The 19,115-nt window shown below is 41.7% G+C and overlaps 1 protein-coding gene across 4 annotated transcripts in view; it reads left to right on the top strand.

The window, feature by feature from the left end:
- The window catches only part of TTC7A (tetratricopeptide repeat domain 7A), a 172,238-nt gene that overhangs the window by 29,631 nt on the left and 123,492 nt on the right, over positions 1-19,115 (top strand). For all 4 annotated transcript variants that reach the window (XM_040611419.1, XM_040611418.1, XM_040611417.1 and 1 more), the window contains exons 8-10: positions 68-131; positions 10,164-10,301; positions 10,712-10,795. In XM_040611419.1, coding sequence (XP_040467353.1) covers positions 68-131; positions 10,164-10,301; positions 10,712-10,795 — 286 coding nt within the window. The remainder of the gene's footprint in view (positions 1-67; positions 132-10,163; positions 10,302-10,711; positions 10,796-19,115) is intronic.

Here is a 19,115-nt window from a genome sequence, read left to right as displayed (position 1 = left end):
GAAATGAGAAAGAGGCTGACAGGATAACTCTTGACCTTCCTCAGAAAAATGTGTTCTGTCTTTTCAGTGCATACTGCCCTCAAGACAACGTAGAAGAGGCTCTTCTTCTCCTCTTAATCAGTGAATCCATGGTAAGCCAAAAATGAGTTTGTATGACTAATAGCACAAAGGAATAGCTAGTGTTTCCATGTCAAGTCTTTTGGTTGGTTTTGTTTACAGAGTCTTCCCTAGATAAACAGAAGCAAGGATTTGACCACTGAACAGGGAATGCTATTTATTTCTTTGTTAGTGACATCACTTTTATTAAATGGAATGTTAGCGAGAGGATTTGGGAATTGTCAAGAACAGTAAGCGACTGCATTCACCGTAGCTGTATGCAGGTTCTGACATTGAGATATATTGTCTGTAGACAGATGTTTCCATTCAAAATATCTGTGTGGATTTATGGATCAAGAATGAGAGGCAGGGAGCCTTGCCTAAAGCCAGGCATGAGGGTGGTACTCGCTGTTTGGCATTTTCAGGGTACAACGTCCTGCTTATATTCCTTAGTCTGCAGGGATAATATTTTAGCTGTGGCAGTCCTGAATGATCTTTGGCAGTTTGTGAATTCTGATGATACAGGGAGTTTTGTCACATGCAGAAACACCCATAATGAACTGCAGTGAAATAACTAGATTTCTTCTATTTATAACATCAGTTGCTTTAAAAAAATCCCTTTAAGAGGAAGGGAAGAAGGTGGAGAAAAACAACTGCGTGGAAAACTGCATGGTAACCCGTGATCGTTTTCATGTTCTGAGATGATGCAAACATTCAGAAAATGTGTAAGGAATATTTTCTGAAAATGTAAGAAAAGTTACTTTCCTTTAAATACTGGGTGGTCACTTGTAGCTCAAAGGTGAGACTTGAAAACCTTGGAGCATCAATGACCCTCTTGGGAATTTTCAAACGGTTTTCAGACAAGTTGAAAAGAAGTACTGTGGAAATTTTGGTTTTTGTCATCTGATTCTTCTGGCTCAAGTCCTTCCTCTTTTCTGCAAACTTCTTCAGAACATGACATTTTAATACTGTTTGCTTTCAGAATTTGGGGAAAGTATGAAGAGGCAGAACCACCCCAAAATATTAAATTGCCTTAAAAATCACGTACATCAGAGTGTTACTTTGTGGTTTCCAGTGCTTTCTAGATTAAGCCTCTACAGTACATCTGCTTTGTGTTTCCAAGGGCTTTGCTGCAGTTAAAGGGCTTTTCATAATCAGAAGTGGAGACTCCAGGAGCAAGGGCTTGTAGAATACCACATGTGCTTCTATTAAAATCAGGAGAACTTGTGTCAGCATGGCTTGTCAGGGCTGATGCAAGTGGGAGGAGGACCAGGGGTCTGCAGCCCCAGCGACAGTACTGGCTGCTTCAGTTTTCTGGGACAGAGCTTGTAGTCAGAAAGGCCTTGTGGGGTCTTGAACTCTATAATCTTGTTCTGCTGAGGGGAATGAAAGTTATCCCTGTTTTATCCAATAGTGTGTAAAATGGTTAAATAGTCCCATAAGTTATGGATGAAGCAGTGTGAAAATACTGTTGATAGGAACTGGACTGCTGTGCTGACTTCAAGGTTAAATAAGTAAGCTTGTGTTTGCTTAAGTGCTGTCTTCTATATATGGGAACTTTCTGGAGGTAGGTGCAAGGCATTTTGATCTGCTGCATATAAAGCACTTAAATAATCAAAGACCCTGTAGCCAAGTACTGCAGGAACCATAGTTGTCTCTGATTTTTGGGAAATGGAACATCTGAGCCTTCCTGTTGCATTAGCAATAGGCTTGCCATGAGTGTATTGTTTTAAGAAAAGTACAGGCAAGTGTATGTAGAAATACATCTGTGTATAGAAATACACTTAGGAACCACAGGAATGTGCTTCCTAAACGAAGGAGCAGAGGGAGCAACCTGATTCTTACATATGTTTGCAATCCATAAATATTTTCCTGTGGTTTTACTATTATGGTACTAAGAAGGGGAAGTTTTATTTAATTAGTTATATGAGACATCTTTGGTGTCGGCTAGTGAGTTTCTCATGTAGAGGTTTGTTTGTTTGAAACTTTTTGGTTTATTTTTTAAAACTTGCTGAAGCTTATGGAAAATGAGTTAACAAGAAGCAGATTTCCAGTTGAGGTCTCCCTAATGATGTTAACAATTGAATAAAACTTATTTCCTTCCTGGAGAGAGCGTTAATGGCAAGTGATAAAGTTTGAGGCAAGTAAGCAACATAGTAGATGTTCCTAGATTGTGGCTGGATTAGGCGTTCTTTCAGTATTTGCAGTTATGAACCCCTTAAAACAGAAGTGTACAATTAGGTTGGCTTGCTGGGAGCTCTCCAGCTTCTCTGACACATTGATTGCTCTGTCACAGCAAAATTCACCAGAAAGGTACTTTTCCTGTCTGATTTTTAAAAAGACAGACGAGCAACCATGCCATTATAACTCTTTTGCAGGACAGTAAAGCCAAACAGCTGCTCCACATGCCTGTTCCTGAATTTTGACACTCCAAAATGGGCTCAAGGGGAACAGAATTGGAGGGAGGGAGGTCAGAAGATTTGTCAGCACGTGGAGGAGACACAGAGAAAAGATGGACTGGGGAGGAACATAAATCATCGGAGAACCTCAAAGTAAATATGTGATAAATTTGATGAAAAGGAGACATGGTAGCTTTTTCAAGAAGTACACATCTGGAACACCTTTCCCCTGCACCAAGCCATACAGAGAGGGAGTAGACTAGTGCTAGGTAGTTTGCTGCTGAAATTTTTCTGTCTTGCCTTCCTAAAGTGAAGCTAACATCTACTTCTCCAGGTTCTGTGTGACTCCCCATAAGATGTTAACAAGGGTTATGAGAACTGTTCCTGTAAGGGGGAAAAGGAGAAAAGAAATCGCTTCTAAGGTGTTGTGAGCCAGACCCTACAGTCCAGCAAGCCTTCTCTGGCTCTGGTGGTGTTGGGTTCTGGTTTGCGATGCTGCCCCAGCTTTTCTTCATATCCCTTTACCTTGCATTGGAAGGGAGCCACTCTGCATGTTCTAGTGGGATATGAAGTATCTTCTAAAGGGGTAATTAAGGGTTCCTTCAGTGTTTCACTCACTCTGTCTCAGAGCCTAAGTACGTGAAAGTTTTTCAGATGGCCAAATAATATGGTAGCCTCTTTCATACTTTCGAGATGCTTCTGTGGGTATGTTAACACTTACAGTTAAACCTTGGTGCCCATTTCCTCCTGGCGCTCTCCTGAGTTGCCTCTTGTGTTCATTCTGTCCCATTGAAAATGGGAACCAATTTTCATAATCTAAGGCATCTCAGCAAACAATGACAAGCATCCCAGTTGTTGAGTTTGGCAAGTGTTCCTCCTGCATACCAACTGCTATTTAGTCATGGTGGTTGGCTGTGGAGTTCTCATGAAGGAATCTAGTGAAACAAATCAGGCAGCCTGAAGATTACCACAGTTAGGGCTGTCTTTAGCAGGGCTTGTAGCGTCCTGGCTGAATTCTCATTCTTTATGCATAGCCTGAGTTATGGTATGGATGGGCTGTGTTTGTGAGGGGGAATGCTCTTCTTCATACTAAGGAGAATGCCAGCTGGTGACAGCCTTTACAAGATCAGGCTGTGGTAGAATGATGTGTTCCTATCACATGTTGGAAAAAATGGACTTGCCTATTTTTAACCTGCTAGTTCTCTTAGTGAATTTAACCCATCAAAACCAGTGACACTGTATGTGTGGGGAGAACTGAGGACATATTGTGACCTGCTGCAGTGTGGTTTCTCTGCACTGTGCTGCCAGTGGGAACGGCGCTGGTTCTGCCATCAGGGAATCTGGTACTTTGTGCTTCAGGGCGTAGGCAGGGGAGGTTTGGCAGGACTAACCCTTAGCTGCAGTTTTGTTTATTTTAATAGCCATTCTCTGGAGTATTCTGAGCTGACTGCACTGTCCCTTAAAATTAGCCAGAAGTTTCTTAGAGCCAGGAACGGAACACTTTCTGTTACTTTTTGTGTTTACTTTTGAGGTGGTTAAAAAAGAAAAAGTTCTTTGTTTGCCCTTAGAAACCTTCTTTTCTTGAATCTGAGGTCCAACATAACTGTCTAAAATTCAGTCTGGGATTCTGGCTGATGCAGTCCACCAAACATACCAGGTAACATGGATTATTTTTTTTTGGCTCTGTGTTCACATCACTCATACTGGAAATGAAGCTCCTTGTATCCAAAACTAATAAATTCTGTGCCTGTGTAACAAAGATTAGAAATGTCATCCTCATCTTATCTCTGATTTGAATCCCTAAAGGATATTTGACCTTGGAGAGCCTGAGAGCACAGAACAGATGGTGAGGGGGAAAGTAAGATACTGGGACTTGTCCGGTTCTTTTTACTGGTGAGAGCGAACTCGTGGCTGTAAGCATGCCTGTAATGGAATAAGATTAGACCCATGTATTTTTAAGCACAGTAATTAAAATCTGTTAGTTCTGCAGTTCCTAGCTTTATAAAATAATACTGTCCAACAAATGGGTTGGCAAAGGAGAAGAATCTCTTGTTGCTTTTGTAGGGTTTTGTGTTGTTTGTTTTTTTTTTTTTTTTAATGACACCAAGCCCAGTGATGATACAACAGCTGGACAATCATCGTGAGTATTTTCTTGAGGGCTATTAGACTATGGCTGCTGAAAGAGACAACTGGGGACAGGATTGCCTGCTCTGTTGCTTCCTGCCAAATCACGGCTGTGCACTTACAATAGCAAATCCGACTGTCTAATTGGTCTGCAAGGCAAAGCTATGTGTTTGGGACCTGCAAAGATGGACTGCAGGATTTTTCCAGTGGAAAATACACCACCTCTGTTAATTACCTCTTGAATAAATAGTTCTAATGCGAGTTGCTGGAGTCAGGGTAGAGAGCTTTTTTTCCTCTGCTTTGCAGTAGGAAGTCTTGTTTCCAAACTTGCAAGGACGATGCAAATTCTTGAAGATAGCTTTCTAAAGGCAGAATACTGATATCAAATATACAATTTTATTACCAAAGAGAGTATCTATAAACAAACTTCCTTACTTTCTCAGTCTCCCTTTCTTTTATTTAGTATTGTTGGGCTGTTTAGTCGGGGGGTGGGGAGCTGTTTGTCTGTCTTGCTTTCAGTGATGTTTCCGAATTCGTTCTGCTACAGTAAGAGACATTAAAATATACCTGGTGAGAGATAAGATATAGCTATATGGTCAGAGCTGATAACCAATAATAATGGGCTATTTTGATGAGACATCTGAATGGGGAACCAGTAACTTGTGATCTGTTGCTTACCAGAAATGAGACGGATGCCACACAGTTCACAAGGCGGTGAGCTTCCATTTGCTGGGCTTCGGGCCTCAAGTGAAGCGAGTTGCAGTATCTCTGTAAGAGGCATTTCGGGAGTGGCTGGGATATGGTATTTCCTCCCTGTTCCACCTGCTTACCATTTTCACAGCAGCTTTGCAGTCAACCGTGAATATTTTCTTTGTATATGTTAGTGAGGGGGACCTTCTAGTGCTTTTTAGAGATCATCAGTAACTTGGGTGGAAAGTCCAAGGCCTCTTACATGTGAATGGGCCCTTGACATTGCAAAGGATTCATTTTTTTTTTTGGCAGTACAGGCAAAGCAGCCAGAATGGAGACCCAAAGGATATGGGCTAACTATTTCCCAGCTGCTAGCAGTAGAGGCATCAATTGCATAATTTCAAAAGCTTGTTGTCAATCTTACACACATAGCATTTGTTTTTCTCTCTTAATGCTAGTATTGAATCACACCAATTACATTATTACAGTACACTGTGTAAAACATGCTGCCGTTCTGTATAGATGGGTTGCAGTGGATCTGGCAATTATGTCTATTATGAAAAGACACAAGTTGAACGTTAGAATGCCCATGAATTAGGGGGCAGGCAGCAGGCACTCATTAAAGATTTTAATTGCTTTCTTTTTCTTCTTTGGAAAAAAAGCAGGGGGAGCCATGTTTCAAAGTGAGCAATTAAAGGATACTTCATAGCTAATTGCTGTGAGAAGGGGCTGCTACGTGGAATATGCTCTATTGTAATTCATGTGATTGCTTGACATTTTATTAAGAAGCACATCATTGTACTGTGGTAAAATTTAATTTTCTGCAGCGTAACTGTGTGCGTAATAACTGCTGAAGTAATGGCTGTTTGGATTTGCTATGGCTCTTTTCCTTTCTACATGTAATAAACATGCCATAAATAAGCTGTAATTATCAGGGTCATTGATGTACAGCAAATCCTCCATGGACAGGTGGCTTATCTGGTTTGCAGGTAAGTGTATTGTGTATGTGGATAGGAAAGCACAAGCTGTCAGTAGCTCAGCAGGGTCGTTGGTTAAATTGCAGATCCCCAGAAAGGCAGATCTCTTCCCTGCCTTCAGAGCCAGCATGGGTCTGAAGGTCCCGTATTGTTGTATTGCTGCAGTTTGGAGCCAGACCTAAAAAGCCCTGCTGAACCCCAATGCTGTGGCCAGCCAGGTTGAACACCTAAGCTGGGCTTCAAGCATGATACAGAGAGATTATAATGCAGAGTGCTGGGTTGGCTTGAGGGTACCAGCCTGTGCTGGAGGAGCCTTTTGGATGTGTGTGGCCTGCAGAATGGGCTGCGGAACGGGAGAGCTGAAAGTGTGCTTTGTCTTGTATGGTGCACTGTCTGTGCTGAGTGCAGGATGTGGTTTATCTTCGCAAATAGGATTGGTGTCATGTCTGAGCCACCTGCACGCACAGCTAATTGTGTCAAATGCACCCCAAAATACACAAATGCGATGCATCTCTGGGTTGCTCCATTACCTAAGAGTACCTCAAACAAGGGGCATTGACTGTATGCTTTTGCTCTGTGCAATGCAAGTTACACTAACTCCTGATGGTGAAACTCCTGTTGGTAGCATTAGTGACCTTCTCCATCCCACACAAGAGCCTTGAACAGAGGTTCTCTTCTTTTAATGGTGTGACTCACCATCTCTCTCAATCCTGCTTGTGTGCTGTGAGGCATGGCTGTGTGACCATGGGAACAGCTTAAAGGGAAGAGTCACGCTGGGGGTGTTGAAAATGTATTTGTAGCTATGTTTTACTGCTGCTTATAGTGGAGGAGGACAAAGTAATGTGGTAGGACAAATTGGAATTGCTGCTGATATTATTGATACACTGTTTGGAGATCAGTGTTCTACAAATAACCCTTTTTCCATTGGTGTTCGGGAAAATTACTTGTCTGAAACAATATAAACACAAGTATTGAAAAGATGTTGGTATAAATGGCTTAGAACTTACATATTCTCAAATGCAAAATGAAGTATCTCTCTTGGTATGTTTCAGTAAGTAAAATTCCCAATCCAACAGCATCACTGTATGCTTTGTTGCAGTAACTGTACAACTATTTTGCATCTATACTTAATAGCAACTGTCAGGATTTCTCACTGCCAAACTGAAGCTTACAAAACCAAATAGTTAAAGAGAAAAAAATTGTTTAATGGTGATCTGGGTCATGGCACCCTTGCTTCTGTGAGAGGCAGACAACAAACATGCCAGTTTCCCTGGGTGGGTTTCAAGCAATAGTGATTCACATTCCCTTCTCTGTAACCCTGTATGTAATGCTGCAGTAGTAAATAATACAGTGAGCCTTAGGATGATGATTACGTTATTGTGTTAGACACTCTCCATGTTTTTGCTACTGTTCAGTTTGTTATAAGGCTTGAACGTTTTGGTTTTGTGTTTTTTATCTCTCTGTGATAATGTGGGAACTCCTTGACATTTTTTTTTTTTTGAGCAGCTGGAACTAGCAACTGGCAATAGATTCAGTATTAAAAAGATAGCTGGGATAAAGTGGTGGATGAATTGGCTCAGTGGCAACTTTTATGCATGCAAGTATAGAGAGATATATTGCAGAGACCTTCTATGGCTTTGAGAGTTGAAAGCTTGAACAAAATAAGCAGGTTTATGACTGTCTTGGAAAGCATATTAGTCGTGCCTATGCATATGTTGTTTTGAGCTGCTGTCTGCTGAAGTAAAGTACAATATCTACAGTATGTTCAGTATGACTGCAATTTTAGAATGTTGCATCCTTGTAATATATCTTATACTTCTGCTTATTGCAGGATTTGGGCATGTTCTTCTCTCTAGTACCAATATCTATTAGCAGATGTTAATGGGCACTCACCAGTTCTGAATAATTTTCTATCTGTGCTAATGCATCAACTTTAAAAATCATAGCTTGGCACTAGATGGATACTCAGAAAAGCATCAGGTTATAGGTGACTAATGGGAGGCTGATGATGAGATTACAGAGCACGGGGGTGCTATCTCAGTAGCTATTTTCTACAAACAATTGTCATAACAATATAACCGGTGCAGAAAAAATTGTTAATGCTATTGTATATATGTAGGAGGAATCACTCAGCAATAAGGTTCATTCTGTATATGCTTTGCCTTTAACTCTCTGAGGTGGCAATCTCAGAGTTGTTCTGTATATGCCTTTAACTTCTTTTTTCCTTTTAAAGTAGCAGTCTTGGGTTAAATCCAAACAGAGCTTAAACATCTACTTACTACTTTTAATTCCTATTTGTTTAGTTCTGCTAATAAAGAAATTAAATTAAAGAAATAAAGAAGCTGTGCTTCTGTACTCTGGTTGCAGGATTTTCTCTTTGAAGCTGGTTTCATTCTGTCATGCAACCTACTGTTCCGAACTATTTTTTTTTTAAATCACAAGTTATGACTTTTGCAGTAACATGAGGAAAAAAAATACTTTTATGGCTACAAGAGTCTGTGTAAGTTTATTTGTGCAAACACTAGACTGAGTCTGACCTGTCAGTTTGCCTTTAACTGTAGTTGCCATTTAGCTCTTGGTTGTGATTGTGTTAGTTGTCAGTAATTGTGTTTGCTGTCTCAGCTGGAGGCTGTGATGAAGAGTGCTTGGAACTGGGGCATTACACAGATAATATCATGATGAAACAGCTGCAGCTTAATCATAATGAAATATGCGTGGGCTTTAAGGGCTGCATATTCTGGAAATTTTTATTACACTTAATTCCCGTGTTTAACCTTTTTAGGAAAAAAAAATATCTCCCTGCAATTAGAGAGAAATAGATGTAAGATTATAGTAGTAAGTATTAGAAAATATATCTCATAGCCTTCCTGTTTCAGGGAGAGAGCGTTTTGTTTGTCTTTGCCCCAGGTAAAACTGCTAGCAATCTTCCTAATTTTTCTGATCTTTTAGATGTCTAGACCTGAATGTCTGATGTTGCACCCCTTTCAAGCTGAGGAGCCCAGGGCAGTGTATCTGTGCTATCAGTCAGTGCTAGCGCGATGGCATCCAGCACTGCTTGGTGCAGAGGTTAGCCAGTCTAGGTACTCTGCCTTTGGAGATCGGAGGGACTTTTCAGTTTACTCTGGGTTTGGTATCTCCCTCTGTGCTCAGAAAAAAAGAGGCTGGGGATCTTTTGGTAAATCTGAGTCTATGGCATATGGTATTTGGGGACATCCCCGCTAATTGCTAGACTGATCATTTTCTGTCAAAAGTAGTTTCTTTGTGATCTAGGCCAAGCAATGCACTGATAGATAATGCAAAATTAACACTTATAAGATTATTTTTTAAAAAATTACTTCATATTGCGTTGCCCAGACTACTAATTGCATTAAACTGATGACAGGCAAATCTGATTACTAAGGCAACCTGCTCAAATTAAAACATAAAAAAGTAAGTAGCAGAAAAGCACCGTGTGTTGTTGAGAAGAAATCAAGTGCAGACACAGAAGATAAAATACGAACCGTGGAAGCAGTTATCACAGTCACAGGCAACTGAAGTAATAAGGAATATGGTTTAAGGATGGCCTTGAATTTCTAATTATTGGGGAAATGGGATCTCGTAGGTCTGTTTCCTAATGCCGTGATTCTGTGAAACAAATCCAGATGAGGTATTCCCAGCAGTTCTGTCTGTATGTACAGCTATCTTCTGGAGTTAGCTTCACGTGGATAAAAAGTAACTCTATTGGAAACACCTTCTTTATGTTGGGATGAGTTAAAAACAAATAATCTCCAGATGGTTGTAAACAAAACGTTACGGATGACGGGTGGAACTTCCTGTGAAGGAGTCGGTTCTCTCTTGCTCTTTTGGGGTCTGATGCTTCATTTGTATCTGTGCCCAGGCAAACCGGGACGCAGTGATCAGCCGAGCCCCAGACCAGCAGGACGACCGAGCTGTCAGCCTCCGGGATGCTTCTGCAGTCTACGACCTGCTCAGTATCACGCTGGGCAGAAGAGGGCAGTATGTCCTGCTTGCCGAGGTACCTCCTCCCAGCTGCTGCGGGAACTTCCACCTCCCCAGCAAAGCCCCCCTTTGCAGTAACTTGCCGGGGAAGGTGAAAATCGGCCACACTAGCTGGCAATTAGCAGAAACAGCTACAAACCTATGGCAGCACAGGCCAAAAACGTACACAAAACTGTTTGAGACGTTAGATAATTTGTGTGTAGGCACTTGAACAAAGTGGCTGTCATTTGAAGTGATGGTGTATGCTAGCAAGCCCCATTAACTGAGAAGAAGAAAATGATGTCGTTAAAAAAAAAACCAAACAAACACCTGGGCCACAACAGATTGTTTCCCCTGGTTTGATTACTAAGCCAAGCAACAGTCTTGTGACAAAAGATATTAAACCAAAAAAGAAGTCTGATATTTCTCCCAACATTTATTTCTCAGTGCTTGGAAAGAGCCATGAAGTTTGCGTTTGATGAATTTCACCTCTGGTACCAGCTTGCCTTGTCCATGGTGGCTTGTGGAAAGGTAAGGTTCAAACCGAACTTAGAAAGGGAACTTTTTCGTCTGGCAGACTGTAACTAGCTTACTTGTGTTTTGTGGGGGTAGGTGCCATCAGACAGCTATGTGGAATGACAGCGCTCTCCTTTTAGACTCTGATTGCACTTTGTGATCAAATGTGTGGTATCGAGTACTGTTCTTTCCATGTAGTGTTTGCTTCTCATTATCAAGGAGAAAACAGATTTTGTGCGTAGCTGTGGATTGAAAAGCATTATACAGCTGTTCATTCTCTGCAGTTTCAACAAAAATGTGGTTAATGTAAGAAAGATACTGATGTATAAAACTGTCATCAACTCAGTGTCTTTGGGCAGTTACTTAACCTCTCTTTAAGCTGTGGTTTCTCCATCTGATCAAGGAAATGTTAATTTTTTTTCATAGAGAGCTTGCAAGGATTAATATTTAAGTGCTTGGTGCAAAAGATACTGTAGAAAGAGAAATGATGTGTGAGTATTGGCATGGCCATGTGTTTTAGCATAAGCATTTTTTTAAGTTAGTGTAGCATTTGTCAAAGTGACCAGTTAACCCCTGAGATGGCTAAAGTCTGGTTGCAAAAGGTAGGCAGAGGCAGCAGAAGCTTTTCTTTATTAGTCTTAAAAGAGTAGACTTCCTGCAGGAAACATGGATGGTACAGAATTTAGCCTGTTCATTCTGGGGGTCCCCATCTACACTTTTAGGAGGTGTGAGCAAATTAACGCTGTACAGTATAGACCACTTAATATGGTCCTATATTGTGTGCCCATGGAGTGTAAGGGAATCCACGTGGACCTGGGCAGAGACCACCCACTAGCAGTCATCTGCCAAATGATAACTACTGCCAGCCTTTTATGACTATAAGCTGAGCTGGAAACAGTGGCTTTGACAAGGAAAGGGGAGGTGAATATACAGTGGCGTGGTTTTGCAAAGAAGTTGTCATCTTGTGATGTATAAACGTCAGCAAACTTGGAAGATGTCTGAAGGGATTCCTTCACTTCTGTGAGCACAGGCAAAGCCTTATCTTGGAAGACTGTCAGTTATTATGCGTTATACTTCAAGAAGATGGCAGAGCAACAAGAGAAGGTCTAATAAAAAACATCAAGAATGGCTAAGGGTATAGTAAGCAGGACTATGGAAAGATTGAAAGAATTATTTTATTTTTTTTTACCCTAAAGAGGAGAAGAACATCCGAAAGAGAAACAAGTCTTCAAGAGCTCTTAGACAAATTAACCCCTTCTTCTATTGTGGGTAGGACAAGATGTGATGGCTTCCAGTTGCAGCAATACAAATTCATGTTTGTTATTAAGGGGCAAAAAATAAGGATCGTGATACACTGGAAAAAGATTGCCTGTGGAGGCTGTGTGGAGCCTGCATCGCTGGGGATCTGTGGAACACCCTAGACAAATATCAGTCAGCAGTGACCTTACTGTGAGGCACTAGGGGTGTACTTGGTGGGACCTTGCAAACTTTGACTCTGTTCTGGGACTCCAGAGTTGTCTCATAAATCAGCTAGATCTGTTATAATCCAAAGGAGACATCAAAACTTTGACAAAGCATATTAGATCAGCAGGGAGCTGAAGGGAGGTGTTTAGTGAGAAAGAGGCTCACAGATTCCTATAGGATTTCAGTGCAAGCATTTCAAAATCCCATTCCAAGTATGAAAATGATGGCTAGATTCAATCATGTGTGGGGAAACCTGAAGCTACTGGTGGAATACTTAAACAATGAGCTTGGTGCCATGGTGCTAATTCCTTGCGCTGGCCTATGTCGAGTTTGGGGTTTACAAGTCAGGTCCAGCTCCCCTTGGCATTCAGCTGGAGTTAGCACGTTTCTGCCCTCTGTGCCTTTGCAAATCCTCTGGATACCTGATCTCTTGATACAGAGGACAACAACTAGATAGTCAATGATGGAAAGGCGCGGTATCTTCCCATAAACACAGGACTTGTCTGGGAACTTCATTGGCTTTACAGGTTGTGTAACCTGTTTCTCAACAGCAAACAATGCTGTAGCTCTAGTGATCTGCCAGGGAGTAAATCTAGATTTTAACTGCGGATGGTTGAGGAGTGTATCCAGAGAGTAATTGTGGTTCAGTCTTAGGTTAGTGTGGAGGAGAGAAACAGGGCCTGATCTTTAGCTTCTAATAATTTCCGTGAGAACGCTGTCCTTGTCCTTATGTGTTTGCATACCTCTTTACCTTCCCTAGAAGTTACTAAATGTTTAATACTTAAGGGGGGAGGGGCGGGAAGAGCAACACAAGTATCTGTATCTCTATAACTCTCCTATCTTTTGAGGTTTTTCAAGTATGTCATGTCTTTTTGCCTGTACTTTAAATATTTACAAGGTAGAATGGCCTGATCTTGCCTATTGTTGTAAAAGCTCTAAATGTTCTGAGCCCTACATGTGTCAGAGGGAATTCCCTTACCCAACAATCCTATCTGTGCAGTATTTCACTTCTAATCCCAAAGTATTCCTTGACGTTTCCTGTCGTATACTCTGGAATGCGTCATCTTGCTAATGGGAGATGCGGCATACATTTTTACATTGCTTTGCAGCTTGATACCAGGACAGAGTTCATTTAAAAGTAAGTGCTCCCGTGTAGCAGAAAGAACTGATGAGAAAACAGTGTGGTCTGTCTAGACTGCAGGATGCAGAGTACACTTGAGCTTTTATAGGTAGAAGATCTGTTTTCACCTGTCTCAGTCACAGCCAATTCCTGATCTCATTTCTTGGTAATGAAATCTTACATCCTGCAGCGTTACTTGTTCTGCAGTACAGCAAATCATGCTCATAAATCCTGGGACAACAGGAACAGTTTTATTAACCTTTAAATGCTGGAAACTTTGATCTCTCTTTTTTTTAACACATTTTTAGCATTTGCAAACTCTGACCTTCTTAAAAGTGCTGTAAAATCCTATCATGCCCTCTATTCTACACTGCATTTGATGAGTGTTACTTTTATTTTGTATATTCCTCTTCAGATTGAGTCTATCAAGTTGAATTTCAAACTATTTTCTTCCTCTGCCAGCCAAAAAATTGCCAAATGGTGACTGTCATTTTTCACAAGTGATCAGTCTGAATGTCAAGCCCCAGTCACTTAGGCGTATTACTGTATGTAGGCTTGAGTTTGCACATTATTCTAAAAGACATGTCTTAAAAATAGGTACATCAGTTCAGTAAGTTCTTACAGAGCAAGCGAGGCCTTAGAGCTTCATGAAGCAGTGAATGAAGAAGCTCAGAGAACATAACCTTCCTGTCTGTCTTCCTATCCACTTAAGCGGTGGAAATAATGGAGGGATAGCAGTTTCACTTTCCTGTGCTTCTCAGCAGCTTGCATAATGAGAAAGATGGCACGGTCTGGTGGTGGCTTGTTTTTTTTAACTCACTTTTGGGAATGCATGTATCCTGAGCTGTATGTTTTCTGAACAAAAGGAGCATGTTCATTCAGAAAACTTTTGAAGGTAATTTTAGATGAAATGCTGGGAAAGCCTAGACAATGGCAAAGACGTAGTGACAGATGTCGTGTGTCACCAAGTGCAGTTCTGGATAGAAGGTTTAAATCAGTCTAATGCAGCACCTCTGTTCTTCTGAACTGGTGCTGAAAAGCAGAATGCTGAACTCTTCACAGCTGCTTTACGTTGCTTCTGCTGGTAATAACCTTTGTGATATGGTAATACGAGAGCCAGAGGCTGAGTGGGCGTAGCAGCTCCCTGGCTCTGCTGCCATGCATAGACAGGCTGGAGTCTGAGTGGCGAGTGGTATGATAGCCAGATGCCATCTGGCAGTCTTCAGGCAATGAGATGAGCCACTGTCCTGCTGCCAGAGCGAAACAAGTCCAGTAGGTTGCATCTGCTTGTCTTGAGATTTTGAAAAAGTAAATTGTATTTAGCAGAATGGGGAAAGAAAGGACCAAACTCTTACTTACAGAATGGGGGAGACTTTTTAGGCTTCACAGTAGTGAGAAGAGAGACAGCCATTTGGGACAGATCTGTTCTCTGCTGCTGCTTTTCAGCTAAACAGTTTCCGCTGGAGATGGTGGCAGTTACCAGCGCACAGCACTCCTGTGGACTAGGGTGACTGGTCCTGTAGACTAGGCTGCTGACATATCTGAAGTTGGAGGCAAAATTGTCGTAGTGGCTGGGTGACATATTACATGCACAGGGGATGTGAGACAGGGTCCAGGTCCCTATGCATTTGCAAGCATTTTCCTGGCCTTGGACCAGTTGGGTCAGTTACGTGTTCAGTTGTTCAGATTTCTGTCCCCTTCCACACCAAACAGCCTCACTCGGAACCCAGCCTGGGTGTCCCAAAGTGTCACTGAAGCTGTCTGGGAGTAGAAACTCGCAAGTGCATCATGGAATTTGGCTCTAGCTTAGATTGACAGTATGTCAGAAAGTCTTCTGGATCTGCATTGTGACTGTCTTTTTTTATTACCTGTCATACTGCTTAAGGGGAAGATAAACTGATAAAATGCGTGCCTTGAACAACATGAGGCAGCACTGATGTGTCTTTTCTACCTACCAACCAAGAAGACAAGATATGTATTTAGTGACATTGATGTGCCATTTTCCTAAGGGCGGTGGGGGAGGGATAGCTGTGAAATTATTCTGTTAACACTTGAGTCTACTTAGTCTAAAAGTGCTGGGTACCCTAATTGAGCCATTCAACTCACAGCAGTCTTACACTGATCTCTCGTGCCCGGTGGATGTTTATTATTATTGTACGCAGTGTATTAAACCATTTTCATGATCATATTTAATGTTTCTGCCCAACATCCCCAGCCAACACAACTTGGTTAGTGAATTAAAAGCTTTAGGATGTGCGTTTCTGGAGAGGAGGGGTGGGGAGTGATACAGCCTCAGACCAGCTAAGTGAAGTCTGGAACGTCTGCTAGGAGAGGATAATCTGCTTTTACCTCTCACCCTATATACTCATTTAGGGGATGAAGTGCAGCAAAAAGTGTAAGGGAGGAGCTCAGGAGCAATTGAAAGGGCTGTCAGGAGGAGTCTCTGTGAGAAGCCAGTGGAGCTGGAAGCAGTTACCTGGAGGGCAAGGGCTGTGCTCAGCAGGCCTTGTGCTGGGATTGTTTGCTGATGGTGGTTTATGTGTTCCTGGGGTGGCTGGTGTGCAGCTGTCCCACACTGGTCATCCACTGCTGACAGAACACCCAGTGCTTGCCTTAAGGACAGCAATGGCATGACTTCAGAAACAACTGTGGTGTTGCTGACCCTCCCCAGCCCCCGCTGGCCCATGCTGAGGGCACCATAGGGGCCATGGTCAACATTGCTGTGTAGGTACGATGGGTTGACAGCTGGAGGATTTAAGCCTCAAGCATGGTACCTTGCAAAACCAGGCAGATACAGCTGCTTGCAACTACACAAAATGGTCCTCTCTGCTCTTATCCCTTATGTTTGTTCATCTTTAAAGCAAAGAGGTAGAAAGAGTCATGCTTGTCTACCTGAATGGTTTTCTTAATGCTTCAGGAGGTGTCTGGTGTTACACGAAGGGAAATAATCATAACCCTCTTGGCATCTGTCCTTCAGCTGGTTTTCTTCCTGGAGCCAGCCCTGCAGTGTCAGTGTGCTCCCCTTGGCTGCTCAGCAGTTGGAGGCACTGCAGCCCTGCCCAGAGCTTGTGCTGGCAGCATTTTTAGGGTTTTGAAACCAGGCTCACACAGACATGAACTCTGATTTTGGAGCCCTTCGCAAGCTGCTGATACATACGGGTCATAGCCAAACAATGACAAGCTGATGTCTGAGCTGCTCATATCTGTGTTGCACCCAAGAAAAGGAATGCTTCCCCTTATTTAAACAGTACAGCAAAAGTGGATGTCTCCAACAGCTTCGAGGAGCTTCAAATTTGACTCAGCCATGCCCATACTGCCAACATACAGCTTTCCAGAAGGTTAGAAGGAAAGTTATAAATATATTTAATACATAATTCTGCAGCAACAGCAGATGAATTTTATGATTTAGGCTGTTCCTTCTGTTGGTTTCCTTGCAAAAGCTTAGGCTGGTTGCTAGGCAACTGGCATAAAAAAGAAGTACATTTCTCTTTGCATTGCAGGCAGGAACCTTGGGAGCAGCAGAGGCCTCGGACAGCTCCTTAAATAGCATTGCTGGGGAATGAAAGTTAAAATATTGAACGTTCATTGGTTAAAGATCCTGTTACAAAGGTCAGCTGTCTAGGGGATATTCAATAGTTTGGTTTCCTTTGGTGCAAAAGAAAGATTAGAAGGGGATGTGCCTGTGTGCTGTAGATAATACAAAAATGGAAATTTCCAAAGATGCCAGACTGTCGAACAGAATACCTAGGTGGGCTATATAATTGCCTTCAGGCTTAACTCTCTTTTCCTGCCAGAAAGTGTGAAGTGGGGTGTTTGCCACATTAGCAAGGACAAATTTATGCTTATAGATCTTAAAATTTAAGAGGTGCTTTAAAAAGTGAATATTTGAAGCTCCTTAACTCCAGTGCTGTAATTTGCTAAACACAATGTAAAAGAAAAGGGGGAGAACTGGTCCCTCTGTTGAGAGAAATAAATGTCTTAGGGGAATAATGTTCATGCTGAGGGATTTGCAGAATCTAGAAATCCAGTGGAAAGCTAACACCAGAAGAACTAGTTCCAGAGTTATCAATTGCTGGCTCACTGTGTGTTATCTTCCTATGTTGGTTCAAGGTCATTCATAGCTAGATGGCTGCGAATCCCAGGATACAGGCAGTATTAATTCTTGCATAATGATGAAAGATTTCCTCTCCCCTTCCCCACAATCCCTTAGAAACAGTGCAGCTTTTAAAATCAGGCAGGATGATGCTAGAAAGAAAGCAGTAATAGTTGTGGAGATTCATCCGTGTACAAACTGCAAGGTGAATTTGGAATGAAGCTGTCTACCAAAACCACCACCACGAGGAACATTTTTCCCTCTGACTGAAAGGTATTAACCAGAGAAGCAAAAAAAGTAGAAAGATTTTTGGAACCCTTACAAGAAAAGAGCAACTGTTTATGGTGTGTCAAATCTGCCTGGCATGATTTACTGTCTGGAAATTCTTCTTCCTTTTACTTACATTTGTGGTTTCTTTATCTTCTAAATATGAAGCGAATCTCTGACGTCCTTCTTTTGTTGCTTTGGTATGGTGGGAGAGAAGAGGAGGGGGAAAAATGAAAATCGTGTTGGAGTGAGCTAGGAAAGCCAGCATCTGGGCAGTATCGGTGTGTTTATAGTAATTGATGGCAAGATCTCTTGAGCATTTTGGAAAAGTAAGAAAGAATTAGCTGTAGACAGTTCTTCATTTTGTACCGCTCATGTGCAAGCATCTTTGAGGAGTATGCTTGCATACTTCATTATATAATTAGTAAATGGGGAATGGGAGTTGTTTTGCATTTGGTTACATTTTACTCCCTTACAGGGTTCAAAAGCATGGCTGCTGTACTTAGGGGGAAAAGTCTTCTTCAGTGTTCACCTTCCCCAATAGCTTCCTTGTGATTTCTCACTGCAGATCGAGAAGTGTCCCCTGTATTCGATGTGGTTGTCCTGGTTTCAGCTGGGATAGTTAATTTTCTTCTTAGTAGCTAGTATAGTGCTGTGTTTTGGCTATGATGTGAGAACAATGTTGATAGCACACTTATGTTTTCAGTTGTTGCTGGGTGATGTTTATGCTGAATCAAGGACTTATACATACATACATAGAGCTTTTTTAGAAGTCTGTATCAAAAGCAGCCATTTGTCAGTATTACTTGCTACTTCCCAGAAACTACCATTCCTAATTTTTTTTTTCTCATAAATTATTGTGGAGCATGTTTGTGATCTCTGCAGAAGAAATATATTGCATGCAAGTAGACTAGGTGAGGAAAAAATTGACAGAGAACAGCAGCTTCCTATGAATGCTGGATTTAAATATGGAACAGTAGTGTCATGTCCTTCCCTGTCTCCATTGCAAAAAAACCCCATGAAGTTGCTGGTATGTGAAGAATGGAAATGCCCAACTTGGGTAACTGAAGTTTCTAAGTCCTTTACACGGTTAACTACTTTTTTTTTTTTTTTTTTTTTTTTAATGGCTGAACATTCCCCTTAAAGCAGCATTTTCACTCCATAACCTGATTTGAGCTCTGTGCTGCTTTGGTCACAACAAGGGGAAGGATGGTCTTGAATCTCCTTAAACCTGATGAGGATCCCAAGGCTGAGAACAACTCCTGCATTAGACCTCCCATCAACAAAGTAGAAACCCCCATGAGGCAGCTGTTGGCAAGCCTGCCATTTCTTTAAACCATGTCTGTTTAATGGGTTTGTGTGTGTTTGGGGGAACTTAAAAGCCTTTTTCC

This window comes from Falco naumanni, chromosome 12 (assembly GCF_017639655.2).
Source record: "Falco naumanni isolate bFalNau1 chromosome 12, bFalNau1.pat, whole genome shotgun sequence".
In the NCBI taxonomy this organism is placed as follows: Eukaryota; Metazoa; Chordata; class Aves; order Falconiformes; family Falconidae; genus Falco; species Falco naumanni.
The sequence above is the reverse complement of the archived record's forward strand: the minus strand, read 5'-3'. Positions and strand labels throughout refer to the sequence as shown.